We start from the raw sequence: 25793 nt of genomic DNA on the forward strand, positions 1-25793 counted from the left end.
AGGGATGGCCCAGCGCCATGACAGAAGAACACATAAGCAGTCTGCAGAGCCTATTCTGCTTAGATGCTTCCTTCATGATATATACTGGCTGGTTACTGACAGATGTCACTCATGTTTGCCTTGTTGTGTGACGCAAAATCAAATTCATTCCCTGCAGGGCAGCGACGTGAGCTGTGAGACAAGAAACTTGGTTGATCCGCTGAAAATCTCAGAGAAACCATACATGGCATCTTTCCAAAAGGAGAATTTACGAGGAATAGAAGAGCTGGTGAGCAGCTGTTGTTAATAAGAGGCATCTCCTATGCAGTCATACATACACAAAACCCCATGGGGGGATCTGTATAAATATCTCAAATAACTTACACCAAATTAATTATTGGAAAGGAGATCAAGTAGGTTATTTCTGTTGTAACAACTAAATGCTCTTCAATTTTCTTAAATGCCTAGCTATTTCTTTGACTTCATTAACTGAAAATCAATTTGTCTGTGACTTAAGTGACTTTAACTCTGAGATAATCAAATGCAAAATAATATTAAGAAAGATTAATGTGTTTGTATTTCCCATTCAGGACTGTAAAAGTGCAGCTTGTAATTCGTTTAAATGTTTGATCAAAGATCTCAAACGAACAAGCCACTATTTCTTGAATGTCACAACAAGGATTTGGAACGGCACTTTTGCTGCTGTAAGTATATACAACAAAAAGTACTAAAAAGCTTAAGTAATATTTGTTGAGACAATTCTGCTGCATAGAGATGTTACCATGAATTTATTTATTTAATTTTTCTTCAGCTAAATAACATTTTATGTTCATAGCTTGATTCTTCTATAGAAACGCTGCACAGTATGTTTTTGGAAAAGGTACAATTGTTACAAGTAAATACATTTGGCTTTGTTTGTTTTGAACAGTCTACGTTCCAGTCTCTAAAGCTTACAGTTAGCACTGAAATAGAAACTTCACAGCCAGAACTAGTGATCATCAACCAGAAAAAACTACCGGTATGTCAGTTTAATATTATTGTTTTGATGTATTTATTTATGTATTTCCCTGCTTTTGTAAATGGAAAATACTCTTCACATGTATTGCTACTTTATAACTTCTGTAGATACTATTTAGATGTTTTGGGGCATATTTCTTGTGTCCTAAAAAGAGGGCCGTTTTTAAATCATGTATGTTTTTTTGTGGTGGCTGTAATATTTTATATGGCTGCAGTGACATCTTCAGGTCACAGGAACAATTACAGGCCCACTTCCAGGAGGAATTTACTTTTCTGTGGAATTCAAAGACTTGGTAGATGTTACATTTGGTAGTGTCCTGATGATATTTTTAGTATTCAGCTGTTATGCTTCTGAAAGGAAGCTGGGAAAGCCATGAATGGAAAACCTGAAATGTAATGTCTATCAGAATTGTGAATTGAGACATTTTGTTCTAATCTCTAGGTCCAAATTACTATCAGTAAACCAGGGGAAAAGGGAGAGGTGCCCGTGGGAGTGATAGTGGGCAGTGTAATAGGAGGACTACTCCTGCTGGCAGCACTGGTTTTGCTCTTGTGGAAGGTAAGAAGCTTATTTTTCTCTGAAACTATATTTTTGCACCTAAAGAAATGCATGTAAAGACTATTTCAGTCATGAACTACTACTCTGTACAGTGGTTGTTTTAGGGTAATATAATTAAATAAACACTATGAACAAAAAGAGAAGTATTGTAATGTTCCCTCGTTCTTGGAGCTGGCTTTTCTTTTCCATAGCACAGATTTCTGTTCACAGTCATCAGTAGACTGGCTAAAACTCTAGGCACCAACTATAACCTAAGTGTAACCATGCTACTCAGTTTTAATGTTGAATATTTACATCCCATTTTATCACCTTTGTGTAGAATTGAGCAGCAAAATTATTGTTACTATATACAACTGTTGTAACCTCTATGTAACTCTGTTTAAACTCATCCTAATTAAAAGTCTTCTTTGGTTAAACTCCTTTCCAGCTCGGCTTCTTCAAAAGTAAGTATGATCAGCTGATGAAGAACGCTGAGGACGATGCGGAGGCCGAGGACCTGCAGGAGAATGAGGCCTGAGCAGGGCTTTATACAATGTGTGAAAGCAATGAGAATGCAGCTTTCTCCTTCTTATCTTTTATCATCAGGCATTTTAGCATCTTTTAGCATCTTATCAAAAGGGATTTTTCATTGTGACAATGTCAAGAAGTACAACTGGATTTAAAAATAGACTTCTTATAGTTCTGCCTGAATGCCTATGCACTCAACTGAAGCCAGTGAACTTGTGCCATAAAAGAGTGAACTGTGAAATGTCAGCAGTTTCAAATGACTGGCATGAATTCGGACATGCAAACCTGTAACTGCAACATTTCAAACAGAAAGCAGGAGAAACTCAGATGGGCATGCCAACGGTAAACTAAAGAGATTCTAGTATAATTTGACATACAATAAAAATAGCTTGAAATCTCACTATACAGAGCACACCCACCAACTCATTATGTAAAGTAAGCAAAGCGGAAATGAAATGTATATTTCTTATAAAATTGCCATCATAGAATATTTCAAATGTATATTCTAATGGGCGTTACTGCTATAATATTGCTGTTGAGTGAATCTTCCCTGAGCACTGCTTGTGAATAGCAAAGGGTAGTGCGAGATATAGTGAGAAATATAGTTCTAGGGAAGGGATAGCTATAAGCTTATTTTCATCAGTTACCGTGCTTAATCTACGGTATTGTTACTGCACAGATAATCTTCAGTGTTTTTATTTACTATGTCTTTGTTTCCCATATGCAGGCATATGAAAATGTACTGTAATGTAAATGGCAAATTTTAGAATATTTTTAAGCTTATTTATAAGATTAGAAGAAATTGTCATTTAGAATTACTTGAATGTAACCATATACTTCAGAAAACTTTAAAATCACACTCTTATCGTGTTGGATCTGCACAGATGCATTTGTGTGTATGTGTGCATTTTGTACTGATGTTCATGGAAACATTCACTACAGTAAAACAAGACAGACCTCAACTGAAACTTGTTCTCCTCTTCAGTACAGTATACAACATTAATGCACTTAAAGAAACAGATGAGTATCTATTCAAGAAGCATTAACTATTTAGTTTTATTATGTTAAGCGAATGAAATGAGTAATTATTAGCAAAATTAGAAAGTGTAATCCTGATGTTCAGTCCTGCTGTACATACTTGATCCGAACACATGAGGCTGGGAAGTGACCCTACCAAATATCTTCAGAAAACCCTCAGATGTGATTTTCTTCCTATGAACTGTTTATAACTGTTACGCCAGATCGGCACTCAAGACATCATTTCCAAATGCAGGGATCAGATGACTGATCAACACTTATTATACTGAAGCCTTTGTCTTTGGCTACTGTGTACATTTACTGTAGTATGTGCATTTATGCCATTGCACGTTGAAGCCTCTTCTGCTTCTTACAGCTGAAACAGTTCACTCTGTTCCACGTTCTGTACATAAAATAATAATTTCAAATAACAGGATTGATTATTGTAGCGGGCTGATCCTGATTGTTTTCATGTGCAGTGGTACATGCAAGGGTTTTATGATCATGGAGGACAAGACAGAAAAGCAGGTTTATATATATATGGAAAAAATTAAGAGACCACTTAACATTGATTTCTGAACTTGGAGTGGTCTCAATTTTTTCCAGAGCTGTATACATATATATCCTAATCAGAACATTGATGATATTTCTAGACAGATAAATATGGTTGAAAACATTCTGCTGATCAATATTTGTTTTTTAAATGTACTGAGTAATATTACTATTTCTTAAAGTACTTTGTTTAGCAGAATTGGTTAAATTAACATTGTTTTCAGACTTAGAGATGTGTGTTGCTGTCTGTTCCAAGTGTTTATATTTGCGTACAATGTTTAAATTAAATATGTATTGCACGGAATATGAAAACATGGGATACCAAAAGCAGCACCGAATGCTTTAAACTACTGTACATAGCAGGTTGCAAACAGCTGCATCCGTATGAATTGCATTTAACAATCTTAATACCCGGTGGTCACTTGACACCTGGCCTGGCAGTCTGGATCATTTCCATCACTGGCTATATCCCTGGCACATAGTTGTCTAAATAAATTCAATAATGATAATATCTGAAATGAATAAGGAAACTAACAAGAATTCCTCTTCATTTTTTATTTTCTTACCATACCCATTAAGCTGTGTTGTACATACACTTCCACAATATAATTTTTTTAAGTGTACATAATAAAATCAAATGGTATGTATATAAAGTAGATGTGTACATTTTAATTATGTAGACAGGGATTAGTTTTGTTGTTTGTTTTATTCAAATTCTTTGGTGTAGTCATTGCAGAGCTAATTTAGGACCAGGTATCTGTGATTAGATCTATGGATCTGATGAATTACATGTCAATACTGTACTGATAGAATGTTTACTTCTGTGGACTTTTGCACTGATTTTTTATATATAAAACATGGGTACGATAACACTCCAGTTTGCTTTATTAGCATTATTCATTTCTAATCTATTAAACTTGTTTTATTCACTGCTGGTACATCTTTGTTCTTAAAGTATAGTCCTAGTCACTGTAACACACTTTGATTAAATAAAAATGTGAAGCTTGTCATTGTCTTTTGTTTTCCGTTTTGTAAAAATCAACAGTTTACCCTTAAAGGTAAAGCTGCATTTATCACTTCACAGTGGGAGTTAGGTTGTCATTTATTAGGTTTCATATGCATCAGAAATGTCTTTCCCTTATCCTACAACAGGGGTGTGGAATTACAGGCCTTAGGGGTGTGAGGTCTTAATTACTCAATTGAAGTAATTATTAGGATAAGAAGTGAAATTACTTGTTTATTCCAGGTTTTAATCAATTGTTGATTGGGCCATATCTAAAAAACCTGCAGACCTGCAAGGACTGCTATAGCATATGCTTTTCTTGGAAGTACTCCCAACAGTGTGGTATATCCCGATCAGTGGTCGACAGTTCACACCAAGGGTAAGCTTAGTCACTATATATTAGTTGTTAACTAACCCTAAACAAAAAAAAACATGTAAATACAATGTATACACGAGAACAACATGTCTTGATAAAACTGCCTGTACCCTCTACATAATGCCTCAACTAATCCAACCAAGTCACGGGCTCCAATATGCTCTTTGGGGAGATGGAGGAAGGGGGGAACAGTTCATAATGGTCCACAACTTGAAATCTGGAAAATAATTAATGTTTCAATTTAATCAAACTGAGTCTCTAATCTCTCGCATTAAAAACAAAAAAACAGTTTGAGGGGATGTGGAAAAATACATATGTGCTATACTGGGGAAAAACATACTGGTGTATTTTTTATTTATTTACTGGTAACAGGGGAGTATATTTTTATTTCTTGCACATTCAAATGATTAAAGCTTAGAACCATATATTATGCGTTTCATTCACTTTTTTCATTTTATGTTGCAAGTGGTACAAATCATTTTGAGATTGCGGATAGGATGTCTTTTTCTGTTAACACTTGTCAGTGTGTAATATATAGAAGAAGAGCCACTTCAGAATTTGACTTTCAATATCTTTAAATATTTTAATATAGTTATTTTAGTTCATTCTAAAATTGTATTTCTAAATGTGGTGACTAGATATTTCTGCCTTGTGTATTGCAGTGACAACCACAGATGAATAAAGTGGAATACTACATAACCCAAAAATAGCTTGTCCTTAATTTTCCAATAAATTATATAAAGAATTAAATGAGAGAATTCCCATTTCCTGAAATTCCTGTTGTTCACAGTCCTCAGTTACTTCACTTAATTTCCTGCCCAAAGACACTCTTTGTTCTCCTTCCAAGAGGAACCCTCCGTTTCATAAACCTCCTAAAATGAAAGGACGCTTTAGTTAAAACACGAAAATGAACTGCATTCACATTCTTCATTTCTATCCCATCTTGATGGCACCCAAATTTAGCTGAAGAACTGTACATTCATGAAAAGCTGGCCTTGCTTCGACTTCAAAGTTTGTGGTTTTGGCTAATGAATATAAATCATGAAAACATTTTTTATTTGACATATTCAAAGTAAAATGCAATCATTCATATTCTTTTTCTAAAAATGCACATTGACTTTTGCAACCTTTCCAACTGAAGCTTTTTGTGTTACCATTCTGGCAGGGATCAAATGCTACTCGGAATCCAAACTACTGTCTGATTGGCCTGGCACAATTTTTGCCTGTGAAAGTACTTTCAAACAGCCTGTAACCGTCTTTAACTAAGCATTGTGGTGTTTGGTCGCATGTAGCCCTCAATGTTGGGAATATTTGATGATTGTTGCTCCATTACAGCTAACACAAAACACAAAGTAGTATATGTGTAGTATACTTACCACGTGTATCTTACAACTAAATAAACCAAAATACAAGTTTATGACACTTATATGTATATTAAGCCTTTAGATTTGCGGAGGGGGAGGGTATACATGAAAATTCACTCACTTTTTTCCAAATCGGAACGGTTGCTTTTAATGTATCGATGCAATATCGCACTGCCTCAAGAGACTCGCTCCTGTGCGTTGAAGAGATCCCGATGATGACACTCGCTTCAGTGACTGGCACAATCCTGAGAGACAGGAGATGCAGCAGATTCATCTTCAACCTCTTCTAAAATACCCTACATCCAAAGCACTTATAGGGAATTTAATGCAGGATAGTCAACACAAAGAGAAAAAGACAGATATTGGTAATTTGGAACATCCATTCAATTAGCATTTTTCTAATTATTGGCTTTTTTTTTTTTTTTCTTTAAATAAGAACCGTTAATTTATTTCCCCAGTTATATACCTTGCGATCTGTCAAAGTTGACTTTCAATAATATCCCCTAACTGCATGAACTCACATCTGTAAGATGATTTAAAAAGGCTCAACAATGACCTTACTACAGTTCAGGCATTCGTTTCTGTTCAGTATTAAAATCAGGGGGAATGAGATGGGGAAATGACTGATGCAAGGACAGTGACCCAGCAGAATGTGGTATAAATATCCTGTTTCGTGTTTAATGTATACTATTTCTATGTGAAGCCAAAGAGGTTAGAGGTCTTACAAGTTTATCATAATATCTTACCCCAGCCTATGATGTACACAGATGTGCTTCACAGATGGCCATCTCTTTCTTATTTCCCTGAATATAGTCTTGAGCTGTGCCTCGGCCATTGGGATGTATGCCTCATATTCAAGCTGAACAACCTTCTTTCCCTCAAAACTGTTTCTCGTTGTCCCTGAGTTAGAAAAAGGCATTTTAAATTAAAAGTCTAATCCTCTATAGATCAAAAAGGGCATAGTGTCATGTTAAATGGAGCATCCCTGTAGTCGGTAGTAGACACACAACTTTAAGGCTAGGCAGACACAGTGTGGTCAGCACACCAACCTTCTTGGCAAACCACACTGGTTTAGATTATTGTACACACATACCCATCTTATCTGAAGTCAGTTCCTGTTTAAACTGACTCCCGCCTCAGAACACTGTTAGATTGCAAATTACACATTCCACAGATCAATCGAGTCGTATCTTTAACGATCCTAGCCTTAGGCCTACGTGCTGCTCTGCTACCTACCAATAAACATGGACACTGCTCCACAGGAAGGGCACACTACAGACTCGGAGACTGTATCCGTAGACAGCTTGTCAAACGTCAGCCTGATGAGGTCCCTGGCATCACTGTCACAGCCACTCATATCTGTACAAAAATGTAACTTTACTGGAAAGAAAAGGGGAAAGAAAAGTTTCATATAAAACTAAATTACTGTACACAAAAGTAACTGCATATCAATCCTTTATCATTAGTAGTGATGGTCCATCTTGTACATTATGGATGGCAATGTGTTATAGCATTTCTTGTGCTCTGTGATCATTTGTTGCTTCTTCTTATAATGTGTTCCCCCACCGCAACCCTCAACCCCTTCCCCCAAGAGCTTTGGAAAAATGCTGACACCTACTCAAGCCCTCCCTTGTAATCCACTCAGAGAACGCTCATCAAATAAACATATGCTTGCTTGAAAATGTGAAATTACAAGGTCAATTATAATCATATTATGACCAAAGAGGATTAAAGGACGTGAGACAACCAAGAAAGGAGGTGGACACAAGTGATTTTCAATTCAGTGGAAAAAAGCATTCAGCAGATTATAGCGGCCTATTCAGCCGATCATTGGGAACTTACTGGTCACGTGTGAGCTTGACAGCTAGCCCCCACTGAGAGGAGGAATCACGGCAACCTCGTCACCAGACTGGAGGCTCAGCAGCTGCTCCCCAAGAGCCACGTATTCCTGACGCACCGCAAGCACCACCTGGTCCCGTAGCACTGATAGGCTACGGAGACAGTAGCAGAACAACAAGAATGGTGAAAATCGGTTGCAGCAGCGTTGGTTTTGAAAGTTGACGCAAGGTTTTATTTTCAACAGTGTTGCAAAGTAGAAAAAGTTTGGTTGTCAACTTTAAAATCCCAAGCTGGTAAAACCCATTTTCAGTGTTGTAATCCAATGGTGTTGCAACATTGTCACAACAACAAATGCCCACTGGGGAGGGTGGAAGGGGCAGGACGATATGGCACTGAAGCTGTGTGGGTGTGTGTCATTAAGAGTGTGATGGATCTGTAATTAAAGATTACATAAATAAAAACCAATAGGCAGAACAGAAGGAGTCTGTTCTGTCAATGATTCAATCCAGTAAAAAAAAACATTACCTGGGGTGTCTGTTGACCAGCTCCTGCCACAGTTGCAGGGACGTTATTTCCTGTGGCACAGAGATTGTCTCAGATCTGACGTCTGCTATCTCGGCACTTTTGGCAAAATACAGCACTACAACCTGTTGCAAAACACAAAAACGTATCTGTTATGTGTCTGACAGAAAACAAACATTTTGTCCCAAGTGCAAAAGGTTCAATTAGGTTAAACGTGCAGAATTACTAATTTCTCTAAAATATGTATGTTGATACCAGTACTATAACAGCCTCATCATTTTCGAGGTCTGAATTCAAGCCTTTAAGAGCAGCGTGTGCAGGGCATGTGTAGGGATACACTCTCACCAGCTCTGACGTCATGCACGCAACTCTCCAATCCAAAAGTGCATTATTGAATTATCATGGAAAAGAAAACACCTACCTCGGTATTCATGAATGAAGTTTTATATGATACATTGACACGTTCAACTTGTTACTTTTACTTGTCGTCGCCGGCGCTTCCTTCCTTTGACTGGCTGTCACAGTCAGCTGACTTGCTGTACCCGGAAGTGAGGTGTCGGGGGTTTTGATTGGTTGAGCTGACATGCGGTTGGTTAATGGTCATGCGCAGTTGTGAAAACGTGCTCCCCTACAAGGAATTGTTTTTTAAATGCAAGAACAAGCTGTTCAGATTGGGGTAGTGTGAGAAAACACTATCAGAAATATGGTCCTTGTGAACCTTTATGTATAAGATTATTAGCAAAATATAACCTAAAGTTTATTCCCACAGAATAATAAACAGACGAGACCAAACGGAGGAGTCGGCATTACGGACATGAGATGATAATAGGCTATAGTAACTATTCATATCGGCTACTGGATAAGAAGAACCTCCTGTATGAGAATCAGACTTCAATTGGGTTTAAAAAACAACAGCAACTAAACACATGGGACAATAACAGGACTATGTGAGCGTCTTGTATATTGAGAGACCTGGGAGCAATTGTATTGATCTGTATGTGATGAGAAGCGCTCCAACTTTGAATTGTGGGTTTTAAAAAGAAAGCCTTATATTCCCATTTTTTCCCCTTTAATTTGTTATTCAACAAGTCCCGAGTATTTTGTTTTTAACACTCAACTACTACAAGTTGCCGCACTTCTAAATAAAAGCATATATTAATACGTTACGAAATGGGAAAGGGAGGACACGGACATCTTGCCTTTAACAAGGCGCAAGTTCACCGCACTTGTTCTCAATGCAAACTTCCCAGTTGAGCGCTAATCTTCAAGCCTTTGCAAACTTTTTTTTTAAAAATCCCTCTTTAAAGAGAGACAATTGTACCATCCAATGATTAATCAACCAAAAAATGTAATACAGAATAAAATAAGTGTAGTGACAAGGAAAAGAAAGTGTCATAAAGGACCAAATCATGTCATAGGCAGCCACAATAAAAGTGTTCAAAGGACCAAAGGTCTTATAGGGAGTAAAATATGTCATAGGGGACAGCCAAAATGTATCCATATTATTGCATAGTTAGTTGTTGCACGTTTCAGCCAAATCTTTGTTATACATCATTAATTACATAAAGTATTTTTCCCTGCCAAGTCTGTTGCCCTAGAGAAGCCTTTCACTCTATACTGTAGTGTAATACACTCAGTGTAATCTGTTGTAATACACATTGTACTGTACTATAATATACTTCTTGACAGGCTATATGATAAAGTATTGTAATATATTGTGCTCTAGTAAAAATAACAAGCAACATACTGTGTATGATGTAGAATAACTACAGTTTTGTGTGATATATGAACAAGAAATGCCACACTCAACCAAGGGCCGTGACACTTGTGTCCCGAACACATATAAATGTAAATGTGTAGTAATAGATGTAGTGTGCTATAGTACCCTAAGTACCCTATACAGCCTAATCATACATCATCCCTTTAAAAATAAAATTACGATAATAAATCAAGAAATAATGTCAAATTATGTCAAAACTAGTACCATAGCACGCAGTTCCTCTTCCTGTATTGCAAACCGGTGAAAAAATGCAGGGGTTATAGTCAACATAGCCAGTCTTGAAAAAAATAACTTTTTAGATGGTATTATAGTTGTTTTGATAGTTGTTATTGTTTATTAGGCCTATCGTTCTTTTTATTTTACATTTTAGTCATTAGGTTGTAGGTTATCTTGTTCTCCAGGTACCCCAGTTTTATTGTACAATGTTATAGGATGTTCAGAACTGTATCATGATAAATGTTTTGTACCTTAAAGAAACTGGGTATTTCTTTAATATATCTTTATAGCATAAATACATTGAATAAACAATAATCAATTATATATTTAGGAGTTTACATTGACACGTTTATCTGTACTGTTGAAAACAATACTGGATTTCTACAAACCTTAAAATGAATATTTTTTTGTTTCATTTTCTTTTTAAGAATGCTAGTGTTATTGGTCTGCATTTGACAACACACAGAGTACTTACCTTCCATATATCACAGACTATCCTTTGGGTCATAACAAACTATTAACAGGTTATACATTTGAATTAGAAATCCCTTCACTTTCATTTCCCCCAGCAGGTGTCACTGAAAGACAATAGTAGTCAATGTTAACGTGAAAAGTCTGGTAGCACTTCATGACCTGCAGTGTACTCCACTATTGCACTAAATTCAATGTTGCACACAAGCATTATGTATCATAAATTATGCATCCTAATCTATCTTAATTAATTTAACATAATGTATATTTCATAAGATGGATTTATGGGAAAATGTTATGTCATGCACGACTAGCAGAATTTGTGTTTTAACTGAGTGAAAATGGTCTGTTAATAGCATTTTCTTGACAGTAAATGCATTGAAAGCTTAATCTGCTGCTTAGTGTTTATCATGCATTTTCATAATACTGCAAAATATGTACTGTATATGTTGTGTATTCATGTAAGAAACCGTGTATACAGCCAATTTACTCTTTGATTACTAAGTGTCTTACAGGAAAAATGTATAAATAATATATAGTATAATAACCACATGGAATGAGGTACTGTGCTGCATATATATTTTACTTGTTTAAATAAGTTTTACTTGTTTCTGTTTTTATCCCTTATTATTTGTAAAACACACTCCAATATTTTTGTGTTATGAATGCTGGTGTTTGTTTGCGCATATTTCACAACAGCGTTTGATGTTTAATTATTCCACAGAGATCAAGATTACATGTGGGCAACTGTAATAACACTTTTGTAACAGGAGAAAATACCTGGCAAGTATTTTTTTATGAGTATATGAATTAGGGATACTCTCAATAAGCATTTAATCCAAATTACTGGTTAAACTTGATGAATTCTTATTGTCATACTGACCTTACTATGACTTACTGGAAAGTAGCAGATGATAAACAGTATTCACAGGATCACCGAAGCAGTTGGCAAACTGTTTAAGCACAAAATCCGGAATTACTTACTCTAAAAATAGAACTATTGAATTTAAGGATATTTGTACAGTATATGTATATTTTTGGAAACAACATAATGGACATTGGGATTACTTAATGGTATTAATGCAAAAGCATACTCTTCACAGCGGTCAACATTAACTGCTCTGTTTTAGTTATAAAGAGGTCAGCAAGTCAAATTGTTGTATTCAATTAAACCTCAGTCATTAAAATAGACAGTATATGAATTATACCTTACAATTAAAACTTTGCTTGGTTGTTTACAAAAAGAGTTTGTTCTTGTATTATTGCATATTATATAATGGACTAACATCAGCCTGTGTTACTTACTATGAGATTACAGGATTGTTTTAAAGCTTTGCTTTGCTGAAATGTAATGCACCCCACAATGAAACTGTGTACTTACGATATTAATTCTCATGTTTTTGCTACCCGAACTGTGTTGAATAATGGTTCTGTGGCGTCAGTTGTGTAGTAGTAATAATCATGTCGTCAAGGAGTGCTAACTGACTCTATAAATAAAATTTCAGGACTGCATCTTCCTGACACCCTTGCACATACTCTGAGGGTTCCCTGTGGCTTTGACTAGTCAGGAATATATTGTGTGTAGAGAAAGTCCCCTGAAATATCATAACAAACACAGAAACTGCATGACAAGCAAAAACTCCACAACAAAAGCTCTTTTTAGTATCTAGATATCATCTGGTGGAAGCCGGTTATTAAAAGATGCTGGTGAAATTGTTAATTTATCAAACCCTGGGGAAACTAGGGAATTTCATTTAGTTGTATTTATTTGTTCACAGCTGAGGTGGCTGATATCCTACAGGGAACAGCATAGTCTTCACTTATTGTGCCCTTGCCTGTTAGTCAGTTGTTCCCAGGTAACGCCCTTCTAATAATAAGACTGCTCCATGACCTGCACAGTCTTTGGAGTTCTTAAAATGGAAAACATTTAAAACGGCTTTAACGCATGCATTTTCTGCATTGGTCAATCCCTTCACTCCGCCTGTTCAGTCGCAAACCCAGCAATGAAGGTGGTTATCTTTATGTATTACAGGTTTTTGATTGAAAAAGCAGGTGGGCGTAAGGTGGACAGAAGCACATACATAATGGGCTAATTTCCATGGGGGTCTGTCTTCAAGTGTCTATGTAGATTTAGGAGAAGGTCTGAGGAGTATTCATTTTTTCATGAATCTAAGGGACAAAATATGAAATCCAAGCTCATGAAGTTCATTGGTCTGTTTTTTTTTTCTTCCCCAAATTACAAATATAATAAAAAAATTATAATGTGTTTGGGATAGGTCAGTTATGGTATCTAACTTGTGCCCACTTTTTTCATTAGCACCACCATAACATGCACACTTTCCAATCCGGATAGCCTGGAGAACATATGTCGCCGTCAGTATAGATCTTGTATGTTGCACAACTATGGCTTATTTACATCTAAACCTGCTTGTGTCCCTTTATTTGCAATGAAATCATGAGAATAGTGAGTCCCACAGGGAACAAAACTAAACAATGACTACAACAGTGATTATAGATTCAGGAAAAAAAAAACATGCATAACAATTAAGCTAATGTTTATATAAAATTTAACTTTATGTATTTTTCTGAGGTTACATACAAACCATGTCATTCTAGGTCAGACCCTTTAACAATTATTAAAGGCATTAAGGGATCAAATGATGGGTGAGAAAAATACAAAATCTGACCTGGATAAATAATGCCAGGGTTGAAACTCTCTCATTTCAAATTAAGACAGTGCTGATTACAAATATGATTTAATACAACAATGTTGAGTGGGTTGCACAAGCTTTGTAAATGCAATGATATGCAAAATGAAATACTAGTATCCATAAAGAGAGTAGAGCTTGAATTTGATATAATCATGGATTTCTGAAATACATGTTTCACATTTAACTTTACTGATGCTTTAGTCCTTTGTGCACAGCATTAGATTTTTCAAGTGTTCTGTTGGTTCACTTTTATTTCATTACTGTTTCTGTACCTGACTGCACAATAACACAATATACTAATGAAAACTCCATTGCGTCTGCCAAGTATAACCATTTTGATTCTTGGTTAAAGGGTGTGTACATGACAAAGAATTTTAAAAAGCCTTAACAAATGCCCTATATGTCATCTACATTCAAAACATCCTATGAGATAAATGTGTTCAATGACATGAAAAGCAAAAAAATAAACGGGCTAGTTCAAGCACCTAACATCCATAGACAACTCACCATTAACAAATCACTCCATATACAGCTTGAGTGCTTCGGTGCATGGGTCGCTTCTAAGCTTTATTGTAACACCAACACTTGGAGATTACTTAAGAAACATTAATTGTGTACTTGGGGAGCTATGTTAAAAAAGAGCTCTACATATCTTCAAGTTAGCAACATAGTACTTGTCCCTCTCTTGTACTTGATTATACTTATGCAATTTGGATCGCGAGCATATGTTGAGTAAATACATATTATCTCATAATCCACTGTGCAGATTTGCTTCATAATGCAATTACCAGGCAGACAGGTAAATTTAAGATATGCTAAGGCTGTTCTCTCCTTAATTGGAAATTGTCTAATTGGTTGACCAAGGTCAAATAATCAAAATTTAAACCGTTGCCTCCAAATGTATTCCCTTACGCCCTTCACAAGAATTGATTTGGCAAAGAAAATGCAGATACTCATTCAGTATTAAAAATAAAATAAAAATGAAATCCTATAAATCAACAACCTATCAGTTGCACATTATTCTTAAAAGGTAGTGTTTAATCAATTCACACCCCAATAAACAGAATGTAGTGAATGTTGAGAAGGTGTGTCTCTTTTGATTTGGGGATTTTTGACCACTCCTGCATACAGATCTTCTCCAGGTCACCCAGCATGCACTCATGAACTACTTTCTTCAAACCTTACCACAAATATTCTAAATATATGAGGTCTAGAGGTCGTGGGGCTCAAAGGCACATTTGGACATTTGCTGTGTTATCATGCTGGGAAGTCCATATTTGAGCAAGCCCAATCTCCTTGACATAGAGCTCCATTTTGTAGCTAAAATATGCTCATATAGCTTGCAAGTCAATCATTCCTCAATTCTAACAAGGGCACCAGGATCAGAGAATGCAACACAGATCCACATCCATTCTTCACAGAGATGACATTCTTCTTGACATAAGCTTTGCCTTTTCTGCTCCAAACAACATGTAGCTTTCAGTCTTTTTTTATGTGGTCATTTAAGGAAAGGCTTCTTTCACTGAACTCTGCCCTGTACACCAGATTCAGGGAACTCATGCTAAATGATAGTCCTAGAGATGGTGTAGCTTGAAATCTGTTTAATTATATTTCTATTATTTAGATGCTACTTCTAAAATTGATATTTTAATAAATATCATAGTTGCATTGCTTACAAGTACTTTCCTTTTGTTTAATGGTACTGATCCTCCATGCTGCATTTGAAGCATATGTAGGATTGTAATATTCGTTAACACGGTGAACATATGCATAATTCAGTCTAGTGTTGTTTGGGGCAATTCTTTGCCAGGAAATCATTTTAATGATTGAAGCTGAACTTGTATAATTGGATGTACATGAGACAAATGCAGAACAAACAAGATTTTTTAATGCTTTTGCTGCTGGTTTCCCAAAGCAATGCAACATGACCCTGCCTGTCACGAATCCACTCATTCAAATATAAAAAGGATTCAATGATGGCTGTTACTTACAGCAAGGTTGTTTAGGTGCTATTATACCACGGTGTGGTGACAGGCATCCATGTAGTCATTTTTAATGCCAACGTGTTCTCTAATGGGACACATGGACATGCCAGCTTGAACACTGCCCAGTGCCAGGCTGCTTTCTTAATGGTTTTCTTTCACCTGGCAAGATTCCATTAGTGAATACAGATTTCAGCTGTGCTTGGGGGAAAAAACACCCATGACACGCTGCTAAAGGGCGAACTGGCTGAGCACCTGGTGTAATAGGGGACATACCATACTGTGCCATTCAGCATGCATAGGAGCTGTGGTTGGTGCTGATATGATTTATTCTTTTTCTTTTACAAGATCGGCTGAAATGCTGCAAGTTCATTTTAATCATTGCTAGATTTGTGGGATACCATTATTCTTTTGAGACTGTAGTAAAGCATATGTCAATATATTTTCTGAATTGTTCTATCTTGTGGAATTTATTTTAATAAAATGATATGTGATCTCCTTATAAATAAAAACACTTTTCTAATGTTTTCTCTTTCTCTTATATAAGAGGCATTTCTCGACACATTAAGCATCTGAGGTTACTTCTGTGTGTGAATGTTAACTCTGCACCAGTGTCTCCAGTAATGTGAGCAATTTGTGTTTGCTCCTGGTCTTTATATATTTCATGGTCGCCCATGCACTTAGTATTTGTAGGCCCCTACTCAGAATATTTCAAACCTATTGATGACAGTTTACACACACTGCTTGAAGCACTGTGAGAAGCATTTAATATACATATAATGTGTGTAGGATACATCATAGATTAAAAATAGAAAATACTAAATAAAGAAAACCGGCTAGTGCTTTGAGTGGACAAGTGGCATTTGAATGCTTAAGAAACTGATGCTATTTTACATTTGACTCTACTATGCATCCCCATGAGTTTTTAAACAGAAGAGTTAATATCAGCAAGTTACATTTCTGCTTTTTGGGTTCATTTACATGGACGTTTAAGTTTTATTTCAATTTCACAAAAGTTTACAATGGAAAGAAGACTAAAAAAAAAAGGGTATCTGTCTCCTTTAAAGCGTATTATTTAGGAAAATTGTGACTGTGGTTATTTTATATTGTAGTCAAAACTGTAATTCATCAATACCCAATTAAACACAAGTACATAAAGAATACTTTAAAAGTTATGTTTCCAAAAAAACAAACAAAAAAAAAAAAAAAAAGCAATTGACTGATTATTTAACTACAGCCTATTGTAATGGTAGTTCAACAACACATGCAACATGCTGTGAAAGTAGTTGCTGATAGACCAGCAATACACTGCGGAGTCTCTGTGTAATCTTGGATTGGTAGTGAAATGAAATAGCCTATGACGGTGTGCTTTTGGTTTTTGAATTGGGTTTGTTTGTTTGGGGGGGGTTTGGTTGACTTATGCAATATGCAGTACAGTCTGTCTGCCGGTAGAGAGAACCCGACATTGCATTTTGATGGGAAAGCAATGAAACCCCACACACAGGGAAGCTTGCCGTGGGGAGCCGTGTGGGATCCGCTGAAGAGGTCACCCGTGGACTTCAGTCTGAGCCCTACTGTAATGCAATACCCTGCCTATTTGGAAACGGGGTTGGATAGACTCAAGAAAAACCCAAACAACTGCCTCTGCTAATATTAGCCCGACTGTATCCTGCCATCTATTATTGTCTGTCCAGGCAGAGCTCATTGTCACAGCACTTTTATTAAAAGATTAGCACACTCTTCTGCAGTTGGTGGAAAAAGATCTGCTATCGCCGAGTTATTCGTAGCTGGGGGGTGGGGGGTGGAGTTAGGAGACCCCAAAAATGCGCCCTGCACGACAGTGTCAGACTTTTGTTTGTTTGTTTGTTTTTTCTTTATTTTAAATGAGGTTTGAGAAAGTACTGGAGTAAACAGGTCAACGTTAGGTACTCAGATGGTGCAGAAATGAAGTCTCCCACTCATTCTGTGTCTGTGGGAAAGAAGAAGCGCTCGCCTACATGGTGTCAATAAAAGCCAGGCGGGTCTCAATGATAAACCTGCAGTGCAATGAAACAAAGTAACGTCTCTCGATGTTGCAATGAAAAAAATAAAATTAAAAATAAAACGACTGTCTACAGTAACACAATCTCCCCACACCGTGGAATTATATAACAACTATTGTAGTTGTAAAGATAGACATACTAGGAATGTGCACATTTCTTTAAATGTCTTTAAATGCACATGCATATTTAGTTTTTCTTGTTTACGTTGCATCAGGAATCGCAGTTCATAAAAAATAATGTATGCATGCGTAAATATCCACAAGGTATTTTAATCATATCTAAAAATCATATATATATGCGCACGCACATCGTTTAAGAAATTGGTTAGTTTAACCTTGGCATTTTTACACTTTTATTTCTTGCTGATCACTTACAATTGCCCTTATGATATAGGTGTCTGAAATCACACTCTTACTATAGAGTGATCAGCACAGGTTTGTAACATGTTACACTTTGCTTGGAGGGATTGAACTATCACTGCAATCTGTGCCAAACTGTGCCAGACGCGCACACACACCCCATCCCAGACTGTGCCCAGACCATACCCACTGCGCACAGCCTCCTGTAGTATTGTGGTGAGGAGAGGGAAAGTTTCGGCTGGAGATGTGTCACCTGATTGGGATTGAAAGAACTTTTTTTTTTAATCTCTCTCCCCACCCCCAGCGATGAGAAGCCCGCCCACCACAGACAGTCGGGCCGAGACCCCTTATAGATTTAAAAAGAGAGGCTGCTGCCTGCCTTCACAGACCGACATTCATTCAACACCGCGGCCGTAAGAAGATCACTGTTCCTGCTGCCTGGTTCAATATTTCACTTCACTTTGCCTGCACCATGCTAAGGATGCTCCAGAAACAGCAGCTCCACCCGGGCATGCTTTTGATATCCATCTGGCTCAGTCATTTCATTGCAGATCACAGAGTACAGGGTAAGTGTAACAAATGAAACTATTATTATTATTATTATTATTATTATTATTATTATTATTATTATTATTATATAGGAAAAGTGGTTGATTCATATTAAAAAAGGATTAAAGGAATTTGTCTACAATCATATCCTCTCAGAAGAGTGACAGCTTTCAAACTTTTTTTTTTTTAAGACTTTACAGATCAGTATCAGTACAGTTTTTTAAAGTTTGTTCAAGGCGAGAAAGTGTTCATCCAAATGCATAGGAAATGCTGCAAAACAGGTGCGTTTCTCATAAATATTGCAGGTCGTGTTTATTAAAACTGGCATGTTTCATTTGAAATCCACATACATACTGATTCTCTGGGAGTTGTTGTTTGTTGAGTGGCTTTAGTATGCATGTTACATCTGTATATTTACTGTGTGTATATACAGAGTGAGAGGATGTATACGCAGAAAGAGAGAGGGGGGGGTCAAATACACATATATGCACTTTTTGAAAGCTAGCTGTGTTATTGAAATACTTGAACTCATAACTGCGTCGTCTGTATTGACGAATACTTCTATTTAGCCAGGGGATGTGCTGGAGGAAACTTAAATTGCCAAGAGTAATACAATTAATTAATTAATGTCAGAGACTGAACACGTGATGATCTGTCTTATGCACTCCTCTGTCAGTCAATGTCTTTAGCAGGGCTAAATATAGGCTTCAACTTTTTTAATAACCCACTTTTTGAGGCGGGGGTATTATTAGACTTCAGACGGAGTCTATTGACTCTCATTTTGTTGGTCTATAGAAATCACAAATAGCCTACAGACCTTCCGACCACTGAAGCTGGATGGACCAATTGCTATTGAACTAGTACAAAAGTCACATTGCTTATTCCCTGCTAGCGTAGTTTTATTAAGTCGCATACTTTCCTATGCGGGCTACCAGCGCAACTGCTATCCAAGTAGGTCAATGGGCTCCCTGCAAACACAGAAATAAATACAAACCCTGCGTGTCCCGGGACATCTTCTCCCATGTCTGCCGGGTTACACCAGCTGTGTTGTAATGCTTGTGCATTGTTGAAATAACCCGACTGATTTGCCGCTTTCGTCCATGTGCACAAATACAGCAGCGCACAAACATCACCATAGGAAGCGCAAATACAGTCACCTCTTACATTTTGTAATATTTGCATTTAATAAGGTTCTATATTATCACGCATTTTCCTGTGTTGTAACAACTTGAAATAAATCTATCTATCTATCTATCTATCTATCTATCTATCTATCTATCTATCTATCTATCTATCTATCTGTCTATCTATCTATCTATCTATATAGGTGTGTGTGTTTCTTCTCGCCAGTACATGATTCAGACTGACACATCGTCCGCTTCAGTTTCCTGGTGTGGGTTTTACGCACAGACACGCCAGTAGTGCCTTGAAGAATCTGTCAATAGATCATTGTATTGGGAACAGACTTTTCAAGCGGTGTAACAGGCGCCTCACGTTACAAAATCAGACAAAATACTATCCATCCTAAGCCAATAGAGGCTGCACGTGTTGTGTCTGGGTCACTGGCTTTAGACATTAATTCCACTGGATTCCCCCCCCCCCCTTTTTTTTTTACAGCTGGTAACTGCTGGCTTCAGCAGGGGAAGAACGGAAGGTGCCAGGTCCTCTACATGTCTGGGATGAGCAGAGAGGAGTGCTGCAGGAGTGGCAGGCTGGGGACATCATGGACTGAGGAGGATGTGCCGAACAGCACGCTTTTCAGGTGGATGATCTTCAACGGAGGGGCCCCCAACTGTATACCATGCAAAGGTACCGAAACTGTATTTTAAAACAATGCATGGACGATTTTCTTGCAAGAGCAATGACAGCTTGGCTTGCTTACAATCCAGCAGTAATACTGTATAGATCATCCACTTCGTCAGAAATAGTTGAGCTATGTACTGTATTGCTGTTGCTATTACCATTGCTATTATTTCTTTAGAATCGTGTGACAATGTGGACTGTGGCCCCGGGAAAAGGTGCAAAATGAACAAGAGGAACAAGCCGCGCTGCGTCTGCGCCCCCGACTGCTCCAATATGACCTGGAAAGGACCCGTCTGTGGCTCGGATGGAAAGACATACAGAGACGAGTGCGCTCTGCTGAAGGCCAGGTGTAAGGAGCAACCGGACCTGGAGGTGCAGTACCAGGGCAAATGCAAAAGTAAGTACTTTGGCATAGACCACCCAAAGCCCCTGAGAAAAGGTGCCAGAAATGGTTGTTCAAATTTACGTTTGTCTGCCCAGTTTAACTGCTGCGATGGACGCATTGGAATTCTTTGCTAGTGGTTAATAAAATGCAAATACAATTGTTTAATTTTACGACTGAATATAATAATAATAATAATAATAATAATAATAATAACTTACAGTTTTTGTGAAAATACTTACATGTATGTATGTATGCATGTATGAAAGTATGTATTAATGTATGCATTTATTCTGCAGAGACTTGCCGTGATGTCCTGTGTCCAGGAAGCTCAACGTGCGTAGTGGACCAGACCAATAATGCCTACTGTGTGACATGCAATCGGATTTGCCCTGAAATGACATCGCCTGAACAGTATCTCTGTGGAAACGACGGGATCATTTATGCGAGCGCTTGCCATTTGAGAAGGGCTACCTGCCTTCTTGGCAGATCCATTGGAGTAGCATATGAAGGAAAGTGTATAAGTAAGTGGGCCTATTGTGTTTTGAAGATGAAAAGGTGTTAATGTATTACATATTTTGACATTTTACCTTTGACATTCACAAATCTGCGTTTAGCCTAGTGTGGTATTTCTACATTTCATGTTGAAAGCTGTTGTGGGTTATCACAGAATCGACATACTTCATGTTTATATTAATACTTGTAAATGCTTTCCAGACTCTGTTGACTGGCTGTGTTTTTTTTTAGGTTTTTCTTCAGTAAACAATATGTTAGATTAGGTTGATTCCATGTGCTCACTTCAGGTGCCAAAATCTATATTACTACAGGACATGCAAGGAAGTCATTTTCACCGTGAAGCATAGAGCCAAGTTATGCTATTATATCACATGGATGTGCATGTTGCTGTTTGTAGGAGAAATATATAGGCTATACTATTAATTTAAATAATTTTAGGGAAAGTCATTGATATAAAATACTTATGTTCTTATGGTATTTTTATTGTATCCATATTTGCATGTCTGTTCAGAAAGTCAGTCAATTCTCAATTATCAACATTTTGGGGGATACGAAAGGATGTCTACACTTGTTAATTGGTTGCTTCCCCTCCTCCATTTTCAGAAGCAAAGTCATGTGATGATATCCAGTGCAGCACTGGGAAGAAGTGTCTTTGGGACGCGAGGATGAGCAGAGGGCGCTGTTCCCTGTGTGAGGAAGTTTGTCCAGAAAGCAGGTCGGACGAGGCAGTGTGTGCCAGTGATAACACCACTTATCCCAGCGAGTGTGCCATGAAGCAGGCAGCTTGCTCTTTGGGTGTTCTTCTGGAAGTTAAGCATTCTGGATCTTGCAACTGTAAGTAATACATAAAGTGAAAGACACTTCCATGTTCTATCAGCCACCCCTTGCATATTAAGGAAAAGAAAGGACTGGCAATGGGAATTCTTGCATGTCCTCTTGCGCTGGCTTTATTAATTTTGCATTTTCTGCAAAAGCTAAATAGAAGTGAAGACTCATCTTTGGGAGCCATTGGGCTACTAATTTCCTTCACATAACTAACAAGAATATATTTGAAGACTAACTTTGCAATTAGAACAATCTCGATAAAGAATTATAGAAGAGTATGTGATCATTCTAGTAACCTGCCCCCTAGCGGGTTGCCTTAAGATGGTAAACTTAATTTGATTGCTGTAGTGCTGTTAATGTAAAACAATATACATACGTTTGGCCATATCTTTACATCTTGTAAATGCCACGGTCAGAATGGTAATCTTATGTTAATCATGTATTTATTTTATTGCTTGTGGCTGTAATCAATCATTTAAAAATGCACTGACATGGATTTCTGCTATGACATACACATTTAAGCCTATACAATATATAAAAGCATTTGTGCATAAGTGTACATAAGGTGATTGTAACATTGGTGCCATTTTGATTTTAATTATGACAACTTTGTGGGTAATGGTTCCAGTGTAGTACATCTGCTGTGCTTAGTTACTAGTGTGAATATTGGAATCTGTAGTAGCATCAAAGAAAATCACAATATCCCAAACTGCTACTCAAACAATGTCTTGTGAAATTATTTCTGTTTCCTAAAATGGAATGTGTTTTTCACCCTTTCATTGTCAACTGATTACCTGTTTTTAACCGTGCCTTAAGGTACGTAAAGAAAGTTAAGGGACCAACTTTATAATCACCTAATAAATGTTTATACTGTGTGTGTGTGTGTGTGTGTGTGTGTGTGTGTGTGTGTGTGTGTGTGTGTGTGTGTGTGTGTGTGTACGTGTATATGTATATGTGTATATATATATATATATATAGATACATAGTTCAAGGGATAAATATATAATATGCATACATACATACACACACATATGTATATGGCATTTTACAGTTTGCAGGATAAACAGTGAAAGCTTGTAGAATTATGCTTTATTATTTCTACTTTGCTAATAGAAATTAACATCTTTAAGCTGAAATATTTTGCTGTAAATAGTAGAACTGCTGTCATGTTTAAAGTATCAGACTGTCTATGTGGATTATGAGGGATTGCCAATTTGTATTATTGCTCTGCCTGTATAATTTTTCCATGTACAGTGATATTTCTGTAGAAATACCTCAAATGCGCTATCCCTGTCTGAATAGCAAAAGTCAGGCAGTGGTGCAGGGTTTCGTCCAGCCCAGTAGCAGTTATTGTATGAGTATGCAATGAAGAGTAACATAAAAAAGAGCAAAACCTAGAACACAAGAGCACTTTTTGTCTGCTTTCAGGAATCTGCCAAAAAGGCCTGAGCCATTGAACCTTCACATCTCCCCTCTCTTGCTGCAGTTATGACTTCCTAGATTATGTAAATCTTGTTGCATAATAGCAGATGCCTCAGAGCATCATTGACTGCCAAGTCGCGTAAAAACACGAGGCTATATTGTGGCTTTCAGAGCGCTTTGAAAACATGCACTGAGCTTCTGCGCTGTTGTGATCCTTATTTATACAACAGCTACCGTGTATTCCCCCATATAGCCATTACTGAAGACCAGGAGGAAGAGGAAGACGATGAAGACCAGGACTACATGGCTTATTTCCATTTATCTCCATTACTGGACGGGTAAACCACCATCACTAGTGGAACAGCCCTAGGGCAAGGAATCATGTCCATACTGTACATAAGTGTATGCTTATTTATTTTTTAAGAAAAAAGGAAGTATACATATAGTTGAGTCTGCTAGAAGTTTATTTATACTGTGTTGTGTTTTATAATTTATGCATTTACAATGTCTGGCTGACTATATACCATGTTATTTTGTACTTTCATTTGTTTTTGTACTTGTTTTCTGTTTTGTTTTTTGTGGTTTCCTTTCTTTTTATTTTGAAGAAATATATTTGTCCAAAGAGAAGCAGTGTTATTTATTGTGAGGTATGATGCTACCGTGTAAAGTATAATTCTTCTGCAAGCTGTAAATTGCATTCCTTGCGCTGTATAAATGCTTATTACTGTTGTTTTCTGTATCACCGATGCTTGTTTCACACAAACTCGCATGTTAGCCTGTGTGTTTATTTATTGGAAATCTGTCATTCATTAATGTACATAAATGCTTCAGGTTTTGTTTACAACTCATTATAACTGACCAAAGGGTGTATTTCAATGGTTCTGCAAAAGTACACTATATGGTGCAGCACAGTAATGTAAAAGGAAGAGGCATTTATTTCTCAAAAAAAAAAAAAGCCATTGTTTCCTCAAGTCTTGAAGGGGACTGAGGACTAACACAAACTAATAGGTTTGTTACTTGACCTTAAGTAGCAGTATTTGATATTTTAAAGCTTAAAATATCAAAAGTTTTTGAAAGATACTTGATTTTGTCATAATGTGCCATTACGTTTTTTTAGGTATCTTTGACTTGCATTCAACACCATCAAAGCTTTTTTAACCAGTTTATATTTTCACCATGGACTATGTACTGCGCCATAGTGCTCTTGCAGAGTTCACAGAATAAGATATACAGCGTGAATTAACATTATATCATACTGTATCACTTTGCTTTTCTGACTTTTTTTTCAAAAATGCATTTTTTTATTTTCAAACATGACAAGTTAAATACAAATTCAGTTATAAATATATAGTTTTGTATTTTTTTATGTAAATGTCAAATGTATATAAAAAGTTATAATGGTATTTGTACAGATATGATGAGTGAAACAATAAAAACAATGGAATTTTCCATTATGATGTGTTTTGTTTTAACTTTAAAAGGTGTCTTTACAGAATACCACACACCAAACCCCTAGCTGGTAACATTTTCTAAACAAAACCATGTTTATAAAAGATATACAACTATCCAGTTCCATGTGATAAGAATGTTTTATACCTCTCACATTTCTGCAGTCTTGCCCTCCAGAGTATTCTCTTAAATCAGCAATGAACTTCTCTCCCACCATCTTCAACTGAGTTCAGCCAACAACTGCTGTTAGTGTTGCTGTTGATGCTAATTTCTGGCTTCCTGCAATAGTTTAATCACAATCACATATTTCAACATCTGACCCTTTCCAATCAACTTTTGGTTTAATGGGTCTCTTATTTCAGTGTAATAAAAGCAATGACAAGCTATCTGAGATGATTAAGTAGATATTTTAACCTTGTAGAATAAACATAAATAAAGTACACAAGACCAGTCATATGAGAATTAATGTTAATTCCTACTAAATAAATGGGGTGTTAAAGAAACTGAGATGTCATAAGAACATTTTAAAGACATGTCTGTCTGGAACTGAT

General features: G+C 36.8%; 3 protein-coding genes across 8 annotated transcripts in view; 2 read left to right on the top strand and 1 right to left on the bottom strand.

Annotated features, from left to right (window-relative positions):
• The window catches only part of itga2.2 (integrin, alpha 2 (CD49B, alpha 2 subunit of VLA-2 receptor), tandem duplicate 2), a 31000-nt gene extending 26362 nt beyond the window's left edge, over positions 1-4638 (top strand). Inside the window, exons 26-30 of the mRNA XM_066712057.1 lie at positions 158-268; positions 570-683; positions 908-997; positions 1439-1555; positions 1983-4638. Of these exons, the coding sequence (XP_066568154.1) occupies positions 158-268; positions 570-683; positions 908-997; positions 1439-1555; positions 1983-2072 (522 nt within the window). The 3' untranslated portion in view covers positions 2073-4638. The remainder of the gene's footprint in view (positions 1-157; positions 269-569; positions 684-907; positions 998-1438; positions 1556-1982) is intronic.
• A 929-nt stretch (positions 4639-5567) lies between these two features.
• On the bottom strand, positions 5568-9262 carry mocs2 (molybdenum cofactor synthesis 2). Of its 4 annotated transcripts, none has more exons than XM_066712058.1 (5): positions 8217-8345; positions 7611-7754; positions 7121-7274; positions 6496-6619; positions 5568-5882 (listed from the first exon to the last, which is right to left on the bottom strand). In XM_066712058.1, exons 2-5 carry the CDS (start codon positions 7729-7731, stop codon positions 5817-5819), a joined length of 465 nt encoding a protein of 154 aa, XP_066568155.1. In that variant the 5' UTR covers positions 7732-7754; positions 8217-8345; the 3' UTR covers positions 5568-5816. The 4 variants fall into 4 exon arrangements, with proteins under 4 accessions (XP_066568155.1, XP_066568157.1, XP_066568158.1 ...); XM_066712060.1 differs by having other exon boundaries at positions 7611-7733; positions 8217-8339; XM_066712061.1 differs by lacking the exons at positions 5568-5882; positions 6496-6619; positions 7121-7274 and adding exons at positions 8739-8860; positions 9157-9262 and having other exon boundaries at positions 7620-7754; positions 8217-8365.
• Positions 9263-18649: 9387 nt separating this feature from the next.
• Positions 18650-25247, top strand: LOC136755463 (follistatin-A). 3 transcript variants are annotated; one of them, XM_066712065.1, is made up of 6 exons: positions 18651-18862; positions 20463-20654; positions 20827-21045; positions 21330-21554; positions 22150-22380; positions 23800-25247. In XM_066712065.1, coding segments are annotated over exons 1-6 (963 nt in total). In that variant the 5' UTR covers positions 18651-18768; the 3' UTR covers positions 23802-25247. The 3 variants fall into 3 exon arrangements, with proteins under 3 accessions (XP_066568161.1, XP_066568162.1, XP_066568160.1); XM_066712063.1 differs by having other exon boundaries at positions 18658-18862; positions 24047-25247; XM_066712064.1 differs by lacking the exon at positions 23800-25247 and having other exon boundaries at positions 18650-18862; positions 22150-22388.
• Positions 25248-25793: the final 546 nt, after the last annotated feature.

Source organism: Amia ocellicauda, chromosome 8 (assembly GCF_036373705.1).
Source record: "Amia ocellicauda isolate fAmiCal2 chromosome 8, fAmiCal2.hap1, whole genome shotgun sequence".
Lineage (NCBI taxonomy): Eukaryota > Metazoa > Chordata > Actinopteri > Amiiformes > Amiidae > Amia > Amia ocellicauda.